Genomic DNA, 20999 nt, shown 5'->3' with positions numbered 1-20999 from the left:
TTAAGACTTGTGTGTTGCTGTAAAAGTGTTCCAGTGCTAGTGGACAGGAAGTGATGTCATATTACAGAAATTAGCAGTAGAACAGTAGCCATGTTTCGGGGGGGGATTATTACGCCTTTCGTGAGATTATTCAAACATGCAATACAAGTCTGGCGATAAAGTCTCGATGCCGCCTAGTGGCCAGTGTGGAATACTACACATCATGTCTGTATCGGAGTTGTCAGAATGCCTTAAATTTGCATTTTAGCTAATTTTTTTCCATTTTTATACGTGAAAATGCACAATTCGAGATTACTGTATATTAATTTTGCAAAACGTAGCGTGACGCGATGATCGCTTGTGCACATTTGTGTGTGGGGTTAAAGCGGGGGCACAAACAGGGTCAACACACACACGTGCATGTGCACGTGGAGCCCCCCCACCAGGTGAACAAACAGACCTGCAGAGTGAGCTCCCTGCCTCCAATTAGCATTAATAGCACTTCAAGCGTGGGGGAAATGCATGAGGGTTTTGCTATGCTAATGAAAAGACTAAAGAAGTGATCCGGGGATAAAAGGGAGCCGGAAGAATGGGATGAGTCAAACGGATAGACAAGGAGGCCGGCAGAGGAGAAGGGCTAAACGGGGATCAGACAGAAAGAGGCTTGGGGAAGGAGGAAAAAGAGCAAAGTCTTCAAAGGGTTGGAGGAGCTCCTTGACTTCAGGGTGGCCTCAATGCCTCCTGCTTCCTGAAAGACAGATCCGGGCCTGTGAACAATCCCCCAATCAGGACTCTCTTATGGCTTTATTGACCAACAAGCCGGGGGGGTCGCTCTGGTGTTTGAAGGAGATTGAGAGAAAATGAAGTTTCTTCAAACAATCAACTTGAAATGAGCTATTAAGTACAAAACTAGAAGTAAAAGCTGATTAAAAATAAACCGCAAAGGTCCTCGGCGGGCCATTCCGTGCACCTGTGTGTGCATATACAGGTAGGTGGGCTTTCTGTACCGCACCCTTCATTGCTTCCCAGCGAGATAGCGAGGCTTAATGCGACGGCAAACAGTGGAACGGCACGCTACGGCTAAAGTGATGGATGTGTCTGATTAGCAGGTTCACAAATCTATCACGGTGGGTAAACGGTCCACCAGGGTGTGTGGGCTGGAGGCCACGGGCCTATCAGACCCTTATTGCCCACACAAAGACTAATTACATTAATTAATAGGCCGAGCTGATAACTAGCAGCTTTGAAACTGGAGGAGGTGATGCAAGTTGTGTTTTCACACACACACACACACACACACACACACACACACGTGCAATGACACTGCAGTCCTATTGTGATAGTGTGTTACAGTTCCGTAACAGTAGTACAACAGGGCCAAACCATTACGTACAGTGCAGGGGTTTCCATAGTGTTCAATTTGTATCCCTCGGCTGTTATGTTAATGGCTCGAATTCGAAAAATGTTATTTAACAAGAATTTAGCAAAAATAAAGTCCAAATATTATGAGAAAAAAGTTAGAGTGTAATGAAAAAAGTCATAATTTTACAAAAATATTGTAATATTATGAGGGGAAAATAACATTTTTGCAGCATAATGTTGAGATAATAAAGAATTATGTATTTTAAAATTGTAATGTGAATAAAATAATAATAATAAAACAGCATGTTGTAAATTTTTGAAAAAAAAATCAATCAAATCAAAATATAAAAAAACAAAATAAATAAAAACATAAATAAATATAAAATATTAAAGATATTAGCCGTATTAATAAAAATATTTAATACATATATTAAACAAAATAAAGTCATAATTACAAGAAGAACATCTACCAGAAGAAAGTTGGAATAGTTGGGGAAATAACTCACAGTAAAAAGCAGAAAAGAAAAAAAAAGTCATATTCTAACAAGAAAAAGTCAACATTTTATGAAGATAAACTCGATATTATGAAACTAAATATTATGACCAGATACAAGGTTGTTTTAGCAACAAAGCTGAAATATTAAAGAAAAAAGTTAGAGTGTAATGACAAAAATATTGTAATATTATGAGGGGAAAATAATATTTTCGCAGCATAAAGTTGAAATATTAAATAATTATGTATTTTAAAGTTGTAATGTGAAAAACAATAAAACAGCATGTTGTAATTTTTTGAAAAAAAAAAAAAATAGAATGACACGGGAATAATCAAAATATTAATAAATAAAGTCATAATTACGAGAAGAACATCTACCAGAAGAAAGTTGAAATAGTTGGGGAAATAACTAACAGTAAAAAGCAGAAAAAAAGTCATATTCTAACAAGAAAAAGTCAACATTTTATGAAGATAAACTCTATATTATGAAACTAAATATTATGACCAGATACAAGGTTGTTTTAGCAACAAAGCTGAAATATAAAAAAAAAGTTAGACTGTAATGACAAAAAGTCATAATTTTACAAAAATATTGTAATATTATGAGGGGGAAAATAACATTTTCGCAACATAAAGTTGAGATATTAAAGAATTATGTATTTTAAAGTTGTAATGTGAAAAACAATAAAACAGCACGTTGTAATTTATTTAATTAAAAAATTATATTTAAAAAATCAAATCAAAATATTAAATAAAAACAAAATATGAATATAAATAAATATAAAATATTTTATATAAAATACAAAATATGAAGAAATATATTAACTATATTAATAAAAATATTGATTCATATTCTAACAACAAAAAGTCAACATCTTATGAAAATAAACTCTATATTATGAAACTAAGTATTATGACCAGATACAAGGTTGTTTTAGAGTTGCTATTATGAGAAACATGTTAGAGTGTAATGAGAAAAAGTCATAATTTTACAAAAATATTGTAATATTATGAGGGGAAAATAACATTTTCGCAGCATAAAGTTGAGACATTAAATAATTATATATTTTAAAGTTGTAATGTGACAAACAATAAAACAGCACGTTGTAATTTTTTGAAAAAACAATAGAATGACACAGGAATAATCAAAATATTAATAAATAAAGTCATAATTACAAGAAGAACATCTACCAGAGTTGAAATAGTTGGGGAAATAACTAACAGTAAAAAGCATAAAAAGTCAACATTTTATGATGATAAACTCTGTATTATGATACCAGATACAAGGTTGTTTTAGCAACAAAGCTGAAATATTAAAGAAAATAAATATTTTTTCAAAGTTGGAATACTATGAGTGACAACTAAAATGAAGTTTGGAAAAATAGTTTGGCCAAAAAGTGCTAAAAATTTTGGGAATAAAGCCAAAATAGACTGAATTGGTTTTGGTGTGGGGGTCACCTTCATAGTTTGTGTTGCGTTTAGGGTCTGATTCATTGAAACAACAAGCTTACTTGGAAAAAAAACAGCATATTCTACATTGAATATACATACACATGTAAAATATGTACTATAAAATGGTAGACATTCATTCATAATCCTATGCTGGGTAAGCTTAGCCTACCACAGTTAATCATTTTCCAGTCATTTACGACACACTTGAACATACCACAATAATAAAGTCATTTGCAAAAGATACGTTATCGAGTACATATTTCCATTTTCTGATTGGTTTGTGTGACCGTTTTTTTTTGTACCATCGACCCATCATCTCAGATGACGCATGAGCGTATGGTTCCATATGGAGAGCGTGGAGGAGCCCATCAAGAGCTCAGTCAATCACGCCTGGTTTGGAGCTTAGTGTGTTGACGCATTACTCATGTTTACTTCTGCTGGTTGTTGTTTTATTGTTTTCAGACAATAAAAGCTACCTGCACGGGGTTTCTAAGGAAAAGGGAGGAAGTCTTCATTCACGAGCAAAACACTGAATTGCAGGGTCCGTTTGCTTTTAAAATTATATTGGATCTTTCTATAAAATATTCCATAAATCTCAAGTTGTGTACAGAATAAATCTGGATTCTTCTCTTTCCAATAAATGTCCAATTCAGGAATAAAAATCAGAGTAATCTTAAAAACACACCAATGTGAACGATGAAAAATGAAAATCAACTATCTAACAAACTAATTTTGGTGATTTTTTGGGGGGTCGGGTTGAAAAACCGAATGAGTACATATTTGCATCCAGACAGGAAGGCAACACCAACACCGCAAACCATAGAAGAAGAAACGATCAATGAAATTCCTTCTAAAACTCATTCATTCATTCATTTTCTACCGCTTTTCCTTGGTCGCCAGCCAATCACAGGGCACATATAGACAAACAACCATTCACACTCACATTCATACCTATGGACAATTTGGAGTGGCTAATTAACCTAGCATGTTTTTGGAATGTGGGAGGAAACCGGAGTACCCGGAGAAAACCCACGCATGCACGGGGAGAACATGCAAACTCCACACAGAGATGCCCGAGGGTGGGATTGAACCCTGGTCTCCTAGCTGTGAGGTCTGCGCGCTAACCCCTAGACCACCGTGCCGCCCCCCCCTTCTAAAACTCATTATGTCAAAAATATCAGTACAATATCGACTGATGTGAGTTGTGTACATCGAGATATTAGCGTCAAAGCTAACTTCTGGTCATGTGACGGCCATGAGGTTGTGATGGCGGTTGTTGTGGGTACGTTATTGTTCTCTTAGCAGCGTTTTAAAATTTTACCCCACCCAGAACGCCGTTTCCGTGTGGATGATAAACCAGAAACGATAAATCTGAAAACGTTTGCGTGTGGATCACGAAAAATGAAAATCAACTATCTGACAAACTAATGTTTTGGGGATTTTTGGGGGGGTCGGGTTGAAAAACCGAATGAGTACATATTAAGGTACCGCAAACCATAGAAGAAGAAACAATCAATGAAATTCCTTCTGAAACTCATTATGTCCAAAATATCAGTACAATATCGACTGAGGTGAGTTGTGTACATCGAGATATTAGCGTAAAAAATTTGCCCCGCCCAGAACGCCCCGTTCCCGTGTGGATGATAAACCAGAAACGATAAATCTGAAATCGTTTGCGTGCGGATCGCCTCTACGAGACGAGACGGTCACCATGGCTCCACACAAGTATGGACAGTTTGGCGATGTCCGAATAAAAATGGCTTCTATGACAACACAAAGCGAAACAGTAGATGACCATCATTCGAAGGTGTTACATCAGGGGTGGGCAAACTACGGCCCGGGGGCCACATGCGGCCCACTAAGCGTTTGAATCCGGCCCGCTAGTTGCTTTCTAACTTTTAACATACGTACATGCTGGCAACATGACTTGCAAGTCGGATGTCTTATTCAGTCAAAAAATAAATTATCATAAAAATAAAAAAATAAAAAAATATATATATATTTTTTTAAATGTAAAATTCAAGTTTGTAGTTTGATGTGATCTGATGTTTAAAGCGTTTGAATCCGGCCCGCCAGTTGCTTTCTAACTTTTAACATACATGCTGGCAACATGACTTGCAAGTCGGATGTCTTATTCAGTAAAAAAAAAAAAACAATAAAAATAATAAAAAAAAAAAAAATTAAAATGTAAAATTCAAGTTTGTAGTTTGATGCGGTTAGATGTTTAAAGTGCTCTGGAAAAAAGGGATATATGGAACATATTTAAAACATATAGCTAATAATCTGACACGTTTACAGATAAAATTATACAAATAAGTAAATAAATAATAAATACATAAAAATATAATATAATTGATATATAATGTAATTAATAATATAATTATAATATATATAATAAATTATATATATAATATGTAGATTAAATATAATATATAATATAATAAATAAAATTAGACAAATAATTCAAGGTGGACTGTTAGAATTATAAGCAAATACAAATATATACAAATATATATATATACAAATAAATAAATAAAATAAATAATAAATATATAAAATATAATATATTAAATATAATATACATAATAATACAATTAATATATATAATATAATTAATCATTATAATATATAATAAATAAATAAAATTGGACAAATAATTCAAGGTGGACTGTTAGAATTATAAGCAAATACAAATATATACAAATATATATATATACAAATAAATAAATAAAATAAATAAATAATAAATATATTAAATATAATATATTAAATATAATATATATATAATAAAATTAATATATATATATATATCATATAATTAATCATTATAATATATAATAAATAAATAAAATTAGACAAATAATTCAAGGTGGACTGTTAGAATTATAAGTGTAAAATAGTGTGTGTTATAAAAAATATATATTCTGGCCCCCCAGACAGTTTTGTTAACTCAATGCGGCCCACGAGTCCAAAAGTCTGCCCACCCCTGTGTTACATTCAAAGACCACTACGTTCAAAAACATGCCAAAAAGTACTTTAGCCTAGAAAAACGCTCCACCCTTGCTTGATGTTGACGTTCTCCTACCACGTCAGATTCACTAAAAAAAATGACCGCTTTCCCTTTTCTCTTCAAGCGCCGCTGCTCACTCAGAAGAAAATGTAGGTCAATCGCTGACAGGTCAAGGTCACGGAAGAGCATCACGGTATGTTGGGATTGTACTCGAGAAGCCGCTATTGGCAAAAACGTCAGATATGAACGACTCACGGTCTCTGCTGCCGTGTTTGTTTGCGTTGTCAGGGGAGGCTTGGCAAAATACGACACAACACACACACACACACAACACACACACACACACACACACACATACACAAAAGATCAGCCAAACGCTATCAATAAAGCGGCGTGTTTGCTTCAGTTTGTCGAGCCGGGAGGCTCGTAGGCACAACATTGGCACAGCGCAGGACAAACAGAGTGAAATGCCATCGCTAGCTCATTGCTCACAGCCTGCTGGGGTTCAGCTATGACATGTCGGGCATTTAGCGTCTCCGCGGGAACACAAGAAGTCACAGATGGCCTCAATTGAATCCTCTCTGTGAGTGATTGTTTTCAACAAAGCCCTCCATTCAGTGGCATCATCTCGGGCAATGACACATGACAGTGGACATTATTCAGCTATTATGGACACAATGGCCCCACGCCGATTCCACGGGCTCCCCAGTAGTTAGAATGATGGATGTGCAGATGATTGTAAACAACGTTTCTGTTCAGCAGATCAGCTGTTCTTCTTTGTGAGCCATACACTGCTTTAACTAAACATTGTTTTAAGTACTTGAACGCCACATCATAAACCAAGACGCCGTGACTCACAGAACAGGAAGCCTCATTTATGATGCGAGTCATACAAACAAGATAAATATCATCTCGGGCAAATACACTCTCGGGTTGGATGACATCATACGAGCGGCTTTGAGATGCCGGGGTAAAGTTAGCTTGGCAGGTGCTACCTTTGAGCTCAAAGACGTTTATTAGGTACGTTTATATAGTTGAATTTATGGCCGTCTATTCCATTCATAACAATACGCATAAACAACTCAAAACACCAGACTAGTGGTTACTGACATGTAATGGTAATGGTAATGGTAATGGTAATGGTTTTATTTCATTTGAACATGCATCATATTCCAATTGAGTGCATCCCATAATCAGTTCCCAGTTCCACATGTCCAAAAGGAGTAGGAAGAAGCAAAGCTTATTAAATCCTACCCCTCCATCTGGTACTTTTACAATCACTAACTGTTACATTTGTTCACTTCCTGCTTTCCTAATATAGTTAAAGTTTTTTTTTTTTTAGTTTTTTTTAGTTTTTGTCACATACTGAATTACGAGGTTTACGAAGTTTTTTTTTAATTCATTTTTATAAATTTTTATTTATTTTTAATTTTAAATGTTTTTTTAAATTAAATATATATTTTTTTATTTTTAGAATTTAATTTTTTTTTGTCCCGTGTCAAAGTAGGAGGTGATATGAGCGTCCAATGCCATAATGGGTACCATAGTAAGTGTCAATATAGTGATATATATAGCACATCATGACTGGTTCAAGACTCTTCATCCTTACATTTAGCAAATTTATTTTATTTATTAATTCATTAATTTATTTTATTAATTTTTATTATTTTTTTTTGTTTTTTTTAATTAAAAAAATATTATTTTTTTGTCACGTACCAAAGTACGAGGTGGTATGACCATACTTGTCTTCATACTGCTTGTATTGTTTCTTGAATTGGCTCATCGTTGTGCATTGTTTGATTTCCTTACTCAATCCATTCCATAGTTTGATTCCACATACTGAAATTCTATGCTAACGCTAACATAGTCCTAGCATAGAAGTGTGGATGACATTTTTAGCTAATTTGTTATTTTTAGCCTTATGCATTATTTTAGCTGTTTTGAAGATGAACTATATCAGCAAGTTGAAGTATTTGTGATTTTACAAATAAGGAGTTAGTATGTTCTCTGTAGGCGGCATTATGAATTATCCTTACTGACCTTTTTTTGCAGTACATTTAGCCAGTGAAGATTGCTTTTATAGTTATTAGCCCATATTTCCACATAATAAGTAAGATATGGTAGAACCAGAGAGCAATAAAGAGTGTGGAGTGAAATTTTGCTTTGTTCAATATTGAAATATTTCTCTGTCACCTTATGTTGAATATTTGTAATATGAGGTTTCCAGCTCATATTTTCATGTATTGTGATCGCCAGTTTTATATACTTGTGTCGACTCATAAGTAACAGTGTTTATTTGTCAAATGTTTGCGTTTTTAATATAAAATTTCTGTCATTTCAAGGAAGTCTGGTTATTGACTCAGATGCCCTTATTAGTAATTATTGAGGACCTGGCAGGCAGCCATTTGTGTGATCAGAATATGTTGTCTTCCTTTCAAAAGGGCAAGGTCATTGTACCTGGAATAGTTTCTGTCTTGTCACAAGCATTGAAAAAAAAAACAAAAAAAAAACAAAGCTAATACGGCAAGGTTGTTTGTTGTTTGTTTAAGTGAGGCTCCTACACCGAGCATCCTCAATGGCATCACCTCGGGACCCGGGAACCACGCTCGGCTCTTTTCCTCCATCCACGTCGAAAACATAAACACAAAAGACTAACTAACGCCATCATTTTGCTTCTCGTGCATTCCCAACAACTAAATGAGAGCTAATTGCAGGTATGCATAAAGAGTACGGGTAGATTCCCACACCGCCTCAGGCTGTGGGTCAATTGGTCAAGCATGGCGGAACCTTGGTTAGCACCATCAATCGGTTCCAGAAGGTCTACCGCTAACCGAAACCAAGGCTAACAGAATCGATTTACGATGATGTTTTTTTACATGAAAGAGATACAAGGACATTTAAAAAGGTACTTTTAGCTTCCTTGAAGATGTGATTCTTGACATGAGGTCAACCACCACCAACTTCCTGTTTTGATATGGGTTGTTTCTTCAATTCAATAGTGTTTCTCACCTCAACAATGTAACCCAAAATGGAGTTAAATTAAGATGCATGTGCCAGCATTTTGATAAAACCGGGAACAAAAAACATTATTGAACATGTTGCTAGTAGACAGCCGGCGAACCGAACCGAACCGAACCGAGAGAACTCCCCCAACAAGGCTTCGTTGTCTTGTATTAGTGAAGCTTTCTTTCACATGCATGTGTGTGGTAACTTTAACATGTGTGTTTAGCATATCGAATGCTAATTTGATACGCTATGCATAGTAATAATTCAGGAACACTGTAACCTCTATAAAGTGCATAGATGGTCACAATAGTTTCCCAAGGGTGATGCATTCAAGAGCAATCACTTTGTCACTAAAACAATCCTTTTTGGAAAAGATGTCTCACATTAACTTTTTAACCATATATATTTTTTACAGTTTTCTTATAAATATAAAAATATATATATATAATATATAAAATATATTTATATTTGATTATTTATTTATTATTATTTATTTATTATTATTATTCATAAAATATTATATAATATATACATTTTTACATATTTAATTAAGAATCCTTTTTGGAAAAGATGTCTCACATTAACTTTTTAACCATATATATTTTTTACAGTTTTCTTATAAATATAAATATATATATATAATATATAAAATATATTGATATTTGATTATTTATTTATTTTCATTTATTTATTATTATTATTCATAAAATATTATATAATATATACATTTTTACATATTTAATTAAGAATCCTTTTTGGAGAAGATGTCTCACATTAACTTTTTAACCATATATATTTTTTTTACAGTTTTCTTATAAATATAAATATATATATATATATAATATATATAAAATATATTGATATTTGATTATTTATTTATTATTATTTATTTATTATTATTATTCATAAAATATTATATAATATATACATTTTTACATATTTAATTAAGAATCCTTTTTGGAGAAGATGTCTCACATTAACTTTTTAACCATATATATTTTTTTACAGTTTTCTTATAAATAAATAAATATATATATATATATATATATATATATATATATATATATATATATATATATATATATATATATATATATATATATATATATATATATATATATATATATATATATATATATATATATATATATATATATATATATATATATATATATATATATATATATATATATATATATATATATATATATATATATACATATAATATAAAATATATTTATATTTGATTATTTTTTATTATTATTTATTTATTATTATTCATAAAATATTATATAATATATACATTTTTACATATTTGATTAAGAATCCTTTTTGGAAAAAATGTCTTACATTAACTTTTTAACCATATATATTTTTTTTACAGTTTTCTTATAAATATAAATATATATAATAATATATAAAATATATTTATATTTACTTATTTATTATTATTTATTTATATTTATTCATATTATATAATATATAAATTTTGACATATTTAATTATCTACTATAAACATATTTAAGCTTTTTAAACCAACTCACAAAATACATAAAACCTACATTGCATGTAGCCAGTCATGATACAGTAAAAAGAAGTCCTCCTATTTCGTGTGGAAGTGGTACGTTTTTGGCTTCCGACTTTCCAAAGTTTAAAATATATAATTTGGAGGCAAACTAGTTAGCTCGCTAGCATGCTATGCAGCAGTCGGCATCTCTTGTGTACCTGCAGTTATCCCATAACCTGTGCATTAGCAGTGTGATGTCTGGAACCGATGAACCACGATAAACTAAGGACGACTGCACATGACAACTCGTGATTATGGATTTCGCTAGCTCCATTGAAACCATGTTCATCCATTTTATAGAGTACGATACACCGACCACTCGGCGACGATTAAAATAGCTGTATTTTAAAATTTGCATAACTTCCAAAGAATTTTTATTCCCTGAAATCACTCATCATTTTTCACTTGTTGATCGATGTCACTCAAAATGACTGGCCAAGCCCACTTTGTGTAACCAAATTACAGACAGAATACATTCCTCCACTGCACTCTCATTGGCCGATGTCTGTTGCTGGCTTCCCGATTCAATTGGTGCATTGATTTTTGTAAAAAAAAATAAAAAAATGATGGCAGGAATACTAAAAGCTTTCCTCTGAATCCATCAAAAAGCATGAATAAGTTAGCGATGCCGGAGCATGTCGGAAGGGACGTCTACTCAAGCAATGTCATTTCAAGTATGGAATCAAAAGTTAGAATAAACCCTCGTCTTGTTTTACAGTAAAAAAAAAAAAAAAACTATGCAAAGTCATTAACCTAGCCGTGTATGGAGGCCATAATGCTTCATAATGCGGCCGTGTGGATGATCAGCGCATGGCAGCAGACTGGCTCCAGGTCCGACTATGACAAGGACCGGGTAAATTCCTCACCTGCGTGTTTAAGCACTTACGCTTGTCAGAGCCAACCTTGACAGACAACTTTTTCAAAGTTAAATATTGTGCATCGTTCTCCGATGTGAGTTCTGCGGGTGTGCAAAGTAAGAATTGATGAATTGAAATATGGAGTGTCACGTTCTCGCCGAAGAGCTCGTCTAAAAGAAGGACGGATATCACAGCCGTGCAGGGATTTTTCTAAAAGTTTGGTTTCTGAATCCAAAAAACGTGCATGCCTGAAAACATTCATTCATTCATTTTCTACCGCTTTTTCCTCACGAGGGTCGCGGGGGGTGCTGGAGCCTATCCCAGCTGTCTTCGGGCGAGAGGCGGGGTACACCCTGGACTGGTCGCCAGCCAATCACAGGGCACATATAGACAAACAACCATTCACACTCACATTCATACCTATGGACAATTTGGAGTCGCTAATTAACCTAGCATGTTTTTGGAATGTGGGAGGAAACCGGAGTACCCGGAGAAAACCCACGCATGCACGGGGAGAACATGCAAACTCCACACAGAGATGCCTGAGGGTGGAATTGAACCCTGGTCTCCTAGCTGTGAGGTCTGCGCACTAACCACTAGACCGCCGTGCCGCTGTCTGAAAACAAATAACACAAATATTTGTTTTATGCATCTGGGTATGGAACCCACCAGTGATTTAATGACTTAAAACTGATCTGAAATGAAAAACATTAGTGGGGAAATGAGTCCTGTTTTACACTCTCACAGTTATTAAAAAATATATTCATAAATCATGCATTGTCGTGGTTCAATATGGTCTATTATTAGTAAATAATGCACATTTTTTTTTTGCCTAAATTAAGTATGCTCAAGTATAAAAATGGCTAAATGAACCAAAATGTATAGACGCTGCAATGATAGGCAGTTTTCTACAGGTGCCAGTAATGTTACTATCATGCTAAGTGAGACACACAAGCACCAGACTTGATCACAATAGGCGCAATGATCCTTAACAAAAGCTTCTCTGACATCACTTCCTGTCCATTCCCCAGTCTTCTCCCCGATCACTGAAACACGTTTACAGCAACACGAAAAAGCAAATGTAATTATTAATTTCTCTAATTATGCCTAATATAAGGTAAAGGTGTAACTATAGTTTTTTTCATCAATTCCACTTCTGTCACCTGCTGTTTTAAAACTAAATGCATTAGTGGGAAGATGCGTCCTGTTTTACACTTTCACAGTTATTCAAAAATATATTCATAAATCATGCTGTGCCATGGTTCAATATGGCCTATTATTAGTAAATAATGCCTAAATTAATTTTGAATGAATAAATGAAGCAAAATGTATAAACGCTGCAATGATATTCAGTTTTCTACATTGGTCACTTGGTGTCAGTAATGTTACTTTAATGTTTAGTGAGATACACAAGCACCAGACTTGATCACAATAGGCGCAATTGTAGGTGCAGATTGACACCTCTGTGTGAGGCCCTGGTTTACTCGTGTCCAATCGATGAGATCCACACAAAGTCCATAAAAAATCCAAAAATTGTTACAACTATAATGATGAAAATGGTAATATTAATGATAATACAAATGTAAATAATGGAAAGTTATATTTTGATTGATGTAAGAAATGCACTGTAATGTTTCATATATTTGCCCAAATAAAAGAAAAAAAAATCCAAAAATTGTTACAACTATAATGATGAAAATGCTAATATTAATGATGATACAAATGTAAATAATGGAAAGTTATATTTTGATTGATGTAAGAAATGCACTGTAATGTTTTATATATTTGCCCAAATAAAATTAAAAAAAAGAAAAAAAAATCAAAAAATTGTTACAACTATAATGATGAAAATGGTAATATTAATGATGATACAAATGTAAATAATGGAAAGTTATATTTTGATTGATGTAAGAAATGCACTGTAATGTTTCATATATTTGCCAAAATAAAAAGAAAAAAAAGAAAAAAAAATCCAAAAATTGTTACAACTATAATGATGGAAATGGTAATATTAATGATGATACAAATGTAAATAATGGAAAGTTATATTTTGATTGATGTAAGAAATGCACTGTAATGTTTCATATATTTGCCCAAATAAAATAAAAAGAAAAAAAAGAAAAAAAAAATCCAAAAATTGTTACAACTATAATGATGAAAATGGTAATATTAATGATAATACAAATGTAAATAATGGAAAGTTATATTTTGATCGATGTAAGAAATGCACTGTAATGTTTCATATATTTGCCCAAATAAAATAAAAAAAGAAAAAAAATCAAAAAATTGTTACAACTATAATGATGAAAATGCTAATATTAACGATGATACATATGTAAATAATGGAAAGTTATATTTTGATCGATGTAAGAAATGCACTGTAATGTTTCATATATTTGCCCAAATAAAATAAAATAATAAATAAAAAATAAAAATTGTTACAACTGTAATGATGAAAATGGTAATAATAATGATAATACAAATGTAAATAATGGAAAGTTATATTTTGATTGATGTAAGAAACGCACTGTAATGTTTCATATATTTGGCCAAATAAAATAATTTTTTTTTTTTTAATCTAAAAATTGTTACAACTATAATGATGAAAATGGTAATATTAATGATAATACAAATGTAAATAATGGAAAGTTATATTTTGATTCATGTAAGAAATGCACTGTAATGTTTCATACATATATTTGCCCAAATAAAATAAAATTAAAAAAAAACTCTGACATCACTTCCTGTCCATCGCCCTCTCTTCTCCTCAATCACTGGAACATATTTACAGCAACACGAAAAAACAAATGTCTTAATTTCTCTAATTATGCCTACTAAATAGGGTAAAGGTGTAATTATGTTTTTTTCACGTCTAGAAGGCTCTCATAATGTTAAAAAAAGCATAATTAGAAGGTTATAAACAGATTTTGTATGCTTTTTTTCCAAAAATATTGTATTCGTAAACAAACTTGCGACTCAATTAACGCTAATAAATGAGGCATTACTGTACATGTATTTTGTATTTTGCATAGAAGCGTGCTATGTAACGTTGCGACTCGGATCCCAACCCAACGGAAGCCAAGAGGATTGGCTTGCATATGAAATGTTTGTGAATAGAATTGATTTATAGATGTGAACAAAAGTGAATCGTGTGTGCGCGCCTCAGTGAGGTTGTCTTCTGATGGCCGCCACTAAAAAGAGTAATTACTTCACAGATGGCGAGGGGCCGGTCCGGAGCAGACTATGTGATGGAGAACAATCATCGAGGCTTGATTGCTCAAGAAGCACAAGGCAGAGCTGACAGGAGGAGGGGTTCCAGGATGTGTGATGATGAGTGTGTGTAATAGAAACGGGAGGGGGGGGGGCAGCGGGGGGGCTGTTTAAGTTTAACTACGCCACTGCGACCCATTACGGGGGTTGACAATGATGTGGTTTGTTACACACACAAGAGTAGATCAAATCAAATTTCATATGCTGCTCCCGGGTTTCATCTATTTGATTCATCATCACCTCAAGTATGAGCCAATCATTTGTATTCCGACGCAGCAGCACGGTCATTCCTGCCCGTGGAGAAATGATGAAGTATTATATGGATAGGTGCAAATGTCAGCTGGTATAAAAGGACAATAAATCCACATGTCACTTATGCAAAGTGATGTAAATGGGGGCCCTGATTAAGACACAGAGTCATTTAAAAAACAGGGACTGGCGGAACCTTGACACACACACACACACACACACACCTAGTCGGTTTCAAGCTCTTATTAATACACACACGTGCACACACACACACAGTAACTATATACACCAGGGGTGGGCAAACTACGGCCCGGGGGCCACATCCGGCCCGCCAAGTGTTTGAATACGGCCCGCCCAATCTTTCCAAAGTATTTAATTTAAACTCAACATACAACCTGGCATCATGGCCTGAGCCAACCTTTTGATGGTTGTATCAATTTCGTTGATTGACATGGTCTGTTGTTTACAAAGTGCTCCTGAAAAAAGAGACACAAGTACATAATAATAATAAAAATTAAAATAATAATTATTATATTATTACTATAACTATTATGATTATTATATTTATTATATTAATGCTAATTATTATATTGATTATATATAATAATATTGTTATATTTGCATATTTTACATAATAATAATATAATAATTATTTTAATTTTATTTTAATTATTATATTTATTATTTTTAAAATACTTAAATATAAATATAAAATAATAAATAATAATAGCAGATTGCATGACAATTTTACAGATACAATAATACCAGGTGGACTGTTACATGTAAAATAGTCTGCCCCCCGGAAATTTTGTTATATCAATGCGGCCCGCGAGTCAAAAAGTTTGCCCACCCCTGATATACACAATCCAACTCTGAGGTTCACACAACACTATTTGATAACTATACATTTTAAGCTCTTACACACACACACAGACACACACACTCACACACACACTCGCACACAAATCCCCCGCAGCCCCGCGCCTGCCACCAGAGCAGTTTATCAAGTAATTATTGTTTGATTACAGCGTTTCATTATCTGCACTGATTGAGTCGCAACCGACGGCAAAGGTCAAGCGCCATTAACACGACGCTCCGGAAACATATTTCCACGCCGACAGCGTGTTTGCCCTCCCTCTCCTCTGAAAGGGCTAATTGCAAATGCATTTGTTTGAGGAAAAGACGAGAGAGGAGCGCACGCTCGCCATCTCCCACAAGTCCCACTGAGACGGAATATTAATTCAATATAGAACATTCACAGGCACGCGCACGCCGGAGGACGCTCAACACGGTCAAACGCAGATAAAACCATTGAAATATTTCATATTACATATAAACATGGGCTGCACGGTGGTCGAGTGGTTAGCGCGCAGACCTCGCAGCTAGGAGACCAGGGTTCAATTCCACCCTCTGCCATCTCTGTGTGGAGTTTGCATGTTCTCCCACATTCCAAAAACATGCTAGGTTAATTGGCGACTCCAAATTGTCCATAGGTATGAATGTGAGTGTGAATGGTTGTTTGTCTATATGTGCCCTGTGATTGGCTGGCCACCAGTCCAGGGTGTACAACAGCCTCTCGCCCCGAAGACAGCTGGGATAGGCTCCAGCACCCACCCCAAGTGGTAGAAAATTGATGAATGACAGCGTGTGTTCTGTGTCCTTGTGGTGTATTAGACTAGTCTATCGGTGCTCTGTTGTATCTGTCTGTTATTGTATTTACTACTGCTACCAGTACATGGTGTACCCCGCCTCTCGCCCCGAAGACAGCTGGGATAGGCTCCAGCACCCCCGCGACCCTTGTGAGGATAAGCGGTAGAAAATGAATGAATGAATGATAGCGTGTGTTCTGCGTCCTTGTGGTGTATTACACTAGTCTATCAGTGCTCTGTTGTATCTGTCTGTTATTGTATTTACTACTGCTACCAGTACAGGGTGTGACGTGAGTTGTTGTTGTTGCTGGAGTACAGATACCCCCCCCCCCCCCCCACACCTGTCTAATTATAGAGCTACAACAGTCCTGTGATTGGCTGGCCACCAGTCTAGGGTGGACCCCGCCTCTCGCCCCGAAGACAGCTGGGATAGGCTCCAGCACCCCCACGACCCTTGTGAGGATAAGCGGTAGAAAATGAATGAATGACAGTGTGTGTTCTGCGTCCTTGTGGTGTATTAGACAAGTCTATCGGTGCTCTGTTGTATCTAACTGTTATTGTATTTACTACTGCTACCAGTACAGGGTGTGACGTGAGCTGTTGCTGTTGGAGTACAGATGCCCCCCCCCCCCCCACCTGTCAGCTGGCTAATTATAGAGCTACAACAGTCCTGTGATTGGCTGGCCACCAGTCCAGGGTGGACCCCGCCTCTCGCCCGAAGACAGCTGGGATAGGCTCCAGCACCCCCCGCGACTCTCGTGAGGATAAGCGGTAGAAAATGAATGAATGAATGAATGACAGTGTGTGTGTTCTGTGTCCTTGTGGTGTATTAGAGAAGTCTATCGGTGCTCTGTTGTAACTGTCTGTTATTGTATTTACTACGGTCTAATTATAGAGCTACAACAGTCCTGTGATTGGCTGGCGACCAGTCCAGGGTGGACCCCGCCTCTCGCCTGAAAACAGCTGGGATACGCTCCAGCACCCCCGCAACCCTCGTGAGGATAAGCGGTAGAAAATGAATGAATGAATGATAGCGTGTGTTCTGCGTCCTTGTGGTGTATTAGACTAGTCTATCAGTGCTCTGTTGTATCTGTCTGTTATTGTATTTACTACTGCTACCAGTACAGGGTGCGACGTGAGCTGTTGCTGTTGGAGTACAGATGCCCCCCCCCCCACACCTGTCTAATTATAGAGCTACAACAGTCCTGTGATTGGCTGGCCACCAGTCCAGGGTGGACCCCGCCTCTCGCCCGAAGACAGCTGGGATAGGCTCCAGCACCCCCCGCGACTCTCGTGAGGATAAGCGGTAGAAAATGAATGAATGAATGAATGACAGCTTGTGTTCTGTGTCCTTGTGGTGTATTAGAGAAGTCTATCGGTGCTCTGTTGTATCTGTCTGTTATTGTATTTACTACGGTCTAATTATAGAGCTACAACAGTCCTGTGATTGGCTGGCCACCAGTCCAGGGTGGACCCCGCCTCTCGCCCCGAAGACAGCTGGGATAGGCTCCAGCACCCCCGCAACCCTTGTGAGGATAAGCGGTAGAAAATGAATGAATGAATGATAGCGTGTGTTCTGCATCCTTGTGGTGTATTACACAAGTCTATCAGTGCTCTGTTGTATCTGTCTGTTATTGTATTTACTACTGCGACCAGTACAGGGTGCGACGTGAGCTGTTGCTGTTGGAGTACAGATGCCCCCCCCCCCCCCCACACCTGTCTAATTATAGAGCTACAACAGTCCTGTGATTGGCTGGCGACCAGTCCAGGGTGGACCCCGCCTCTCGCCCGAAGACAGCTGGGATAGGCTCCAGCACCCCCGCGACTCTCGTGAGGATAAGCGGTAGAAAATGAATGAATGAATGAATGACAGCGTGTGTTCTGTGTCCTTGTGGTGTATTAGACTAGTCGGTGCTCTGTTGTATCTGTTCTTGTGATACCCCTTCATTTTGTGTCCTTGTCCTCGTTCTTAGGCGAATATGTGATTTAATGTGAGTATTAGTCAACACTTACATGCAAATGGATGACAAAAAGTGTACACTCGGTGTGTGTGTGTGTGTGGGGGGGGGGGGGGGGGGGGGGGGGGGGGGGATCCGTACCTGGGTGGGAATGAGATTTCCAATTCGTGCAGTCGATCCTTGAACACTGACAGTTCTTTGTCGAACTCTAAAAGCTGTGAAAATAAGAAGTCATGAATAAAAGAATGAGAGGGAATAATCATCAAGAACTTAATTACACTGGAGTTATACTGTTTTTTTTAATTTAAAATAAATACAAGTACAGCAAATGCATCAATAATAAGAATTGTGTTTTCTCTGAGACGCCTGGTAGGTTCACAGACATTAGGTGACAACTTCCAATATTTATCTTTGACAGCTTTTCTGATAGAAGAGCAGCAATGACATCAACTACTCAATAACAGCAAAATTCACTGGTGACTACTTTGATTGATTACCATCCATCCATTATATCTATCGCTTATCCCTTGCAGGGTCGCAGCGACATGGAAGCTATCCCGGCTGACATAAGGCACAATTGCCTGGCTGACACATTGAGACGCACTCTATCACACGTCTGGATGGTATTTACTGCAGAGAGAAGGCAGCTCAAACTCTTCACAGAAAGGCCCCGAGTCCAAGTTTGAACCCGAGACCTTGATGCAATGAGGCAAAAGACCTAAGTACTACAGTAAACCTCGGATATATCGGACTCGGATATATCGGAAATTCGCTCACAACGGACAGATAAAAAAGAACCGATTTTTCTGTAATGCATTTCCAATAAAAATTCATTGCATATATCGGATTTTTTATAACGGATTTCGCCTATTTCGGACAAAATCTCCAGTCCCGTTCCAATGCATTTCCATTAAATTTCCCTCGCATATATCGGATGGCCGCATCGTGGCGCTCCGATTCGCCGAATCGTGACAGGCCGCTGATTTTTTTTTTAATTTGTGCATTGGTTGACTGTGACTCCAATAGTTACCAATATGGCCGACAACTTTACAACAAAAACTATATTACGTAATAATTGAGGACTGTCACTCCAATATTTACCAATATGGCCGACAACTTTACAACAAAAACTATATTACATAATAATTGAGGACTGTCACTCCAATATTTACCAATATGGCCGACAACTTTACAACAAAAACTATATTACGTAATAATTGAGGACTGTCACTCCAATATTTACCAATATGGCCGAAAACTTTACAACAAAAACTATATTACGTAATAATTGAGGACTGTCACTCCAATATTTACCAATATGGCCGACAACTTTACAACAAAAACTATATTACGTAATAATTGAGGACTGTCACTCCAATATTTACCAATATGGCCGACAACTTTACAACAAAAACTATATTACGTAATAATTGAGGACTGTCACTCCAATAGTTCCAAGATCCAATATGGCCGAAAACTTTCCAACAAAAAACTATATAACATAATAATTGAGAAATTTTACAGCAGATAACAATGCATGTTAATGTGTGTGTGTTGCCCTGTCCTACGAGATGGGGGGGTTTGCGGTGGGGGGGGGGGGGGGGGGGTTCCCCTCTCCCCACAATGCCAGTCCATGGACACGCTCTCCATTAATCATGTCTCCTCACCCAGCTGTACTCACTCACGAGAGTGTATACGCACACGTCCCTCAATTTACCCCCTTTCACAAAAGCCATAAATCATTAGTGAAAAGTGCAATTAGCAGCTTCTTGTACACATTAATTATCTGGGAGATGAACAGGTAGCTGTGGCACCTGCATGGCTGCCTCCCTGAGAGACAGGCGGTGATGTTCCCTTAGCAACCCTCTCTCAGGTCCCTTCGTGAAGGATGGATTTGGGATTTTAGGTTTATTGGTAAAGTGGGTCGTGGTGCATGTCTGCATAGATGAAGAACGGCATTTGTGTATCGTCATGGATTGGCATATTAGCCTTTGTGTTAGCTTTCTGGTATCATCTCTTATGTTAACGGGTCGGTTTTTACTCATGTATTAAATCAGCAATAAAATACACTAAAAACAATAAGTTACCATCAAATTTGCTTCTCATATCTTGGTTACCTTCTTAGACTTCCTCATCCATGAAAATGT

General features: G+C 36.1%; 1 protein-coding gene across 3 annotated transcripts in view; it reads right to left on the bottom strand.

Moving 5' to 3' along the window:
* LOC131103432 (inositol polyphosphate-5-phosphatase A-like) overlaps nt 1–20999 on the bottom strand; it is a 207053-nt gene that overhangs the window by 19235 nt on the left and 166819 nt on the right. For all 3 annotated transcript variants that reach the window (XM_058049737.1, XM_058049722.1, XM_058049729.1), the window contains exon 12: nt 18994–19067. In XM_058049737.1, the coding sequence (XP_057905720.1) occupies nt 18994–19067 (74 nt within the window). The remainder of the gene's footprint in view (nt 1–18993; nt 19068–20999) is intronic.

Source organism: Doryrhamphus excisus, chromosome 2 (assembly GCF_030265055.1).
Source record: "Doryrhamphus excisus isolate RoL2022-K1 chromosome 2, RoL_Dexc_1.0, whole genome shotgun sequence".
In the NCBI taxonomy this organism is placed as follows: Eukaryota; Metazoa; Chordata; class Actinopteri; order Syngnathiformes; family Syngnathidae; genus Doryrhamphus; species Doryrhamphus excisus.
The sequence above is the reverse complement of the archived record's forward strand: the minus strand, read 5'-3'. Positions and strand labels throughout refer to the sequence as shown.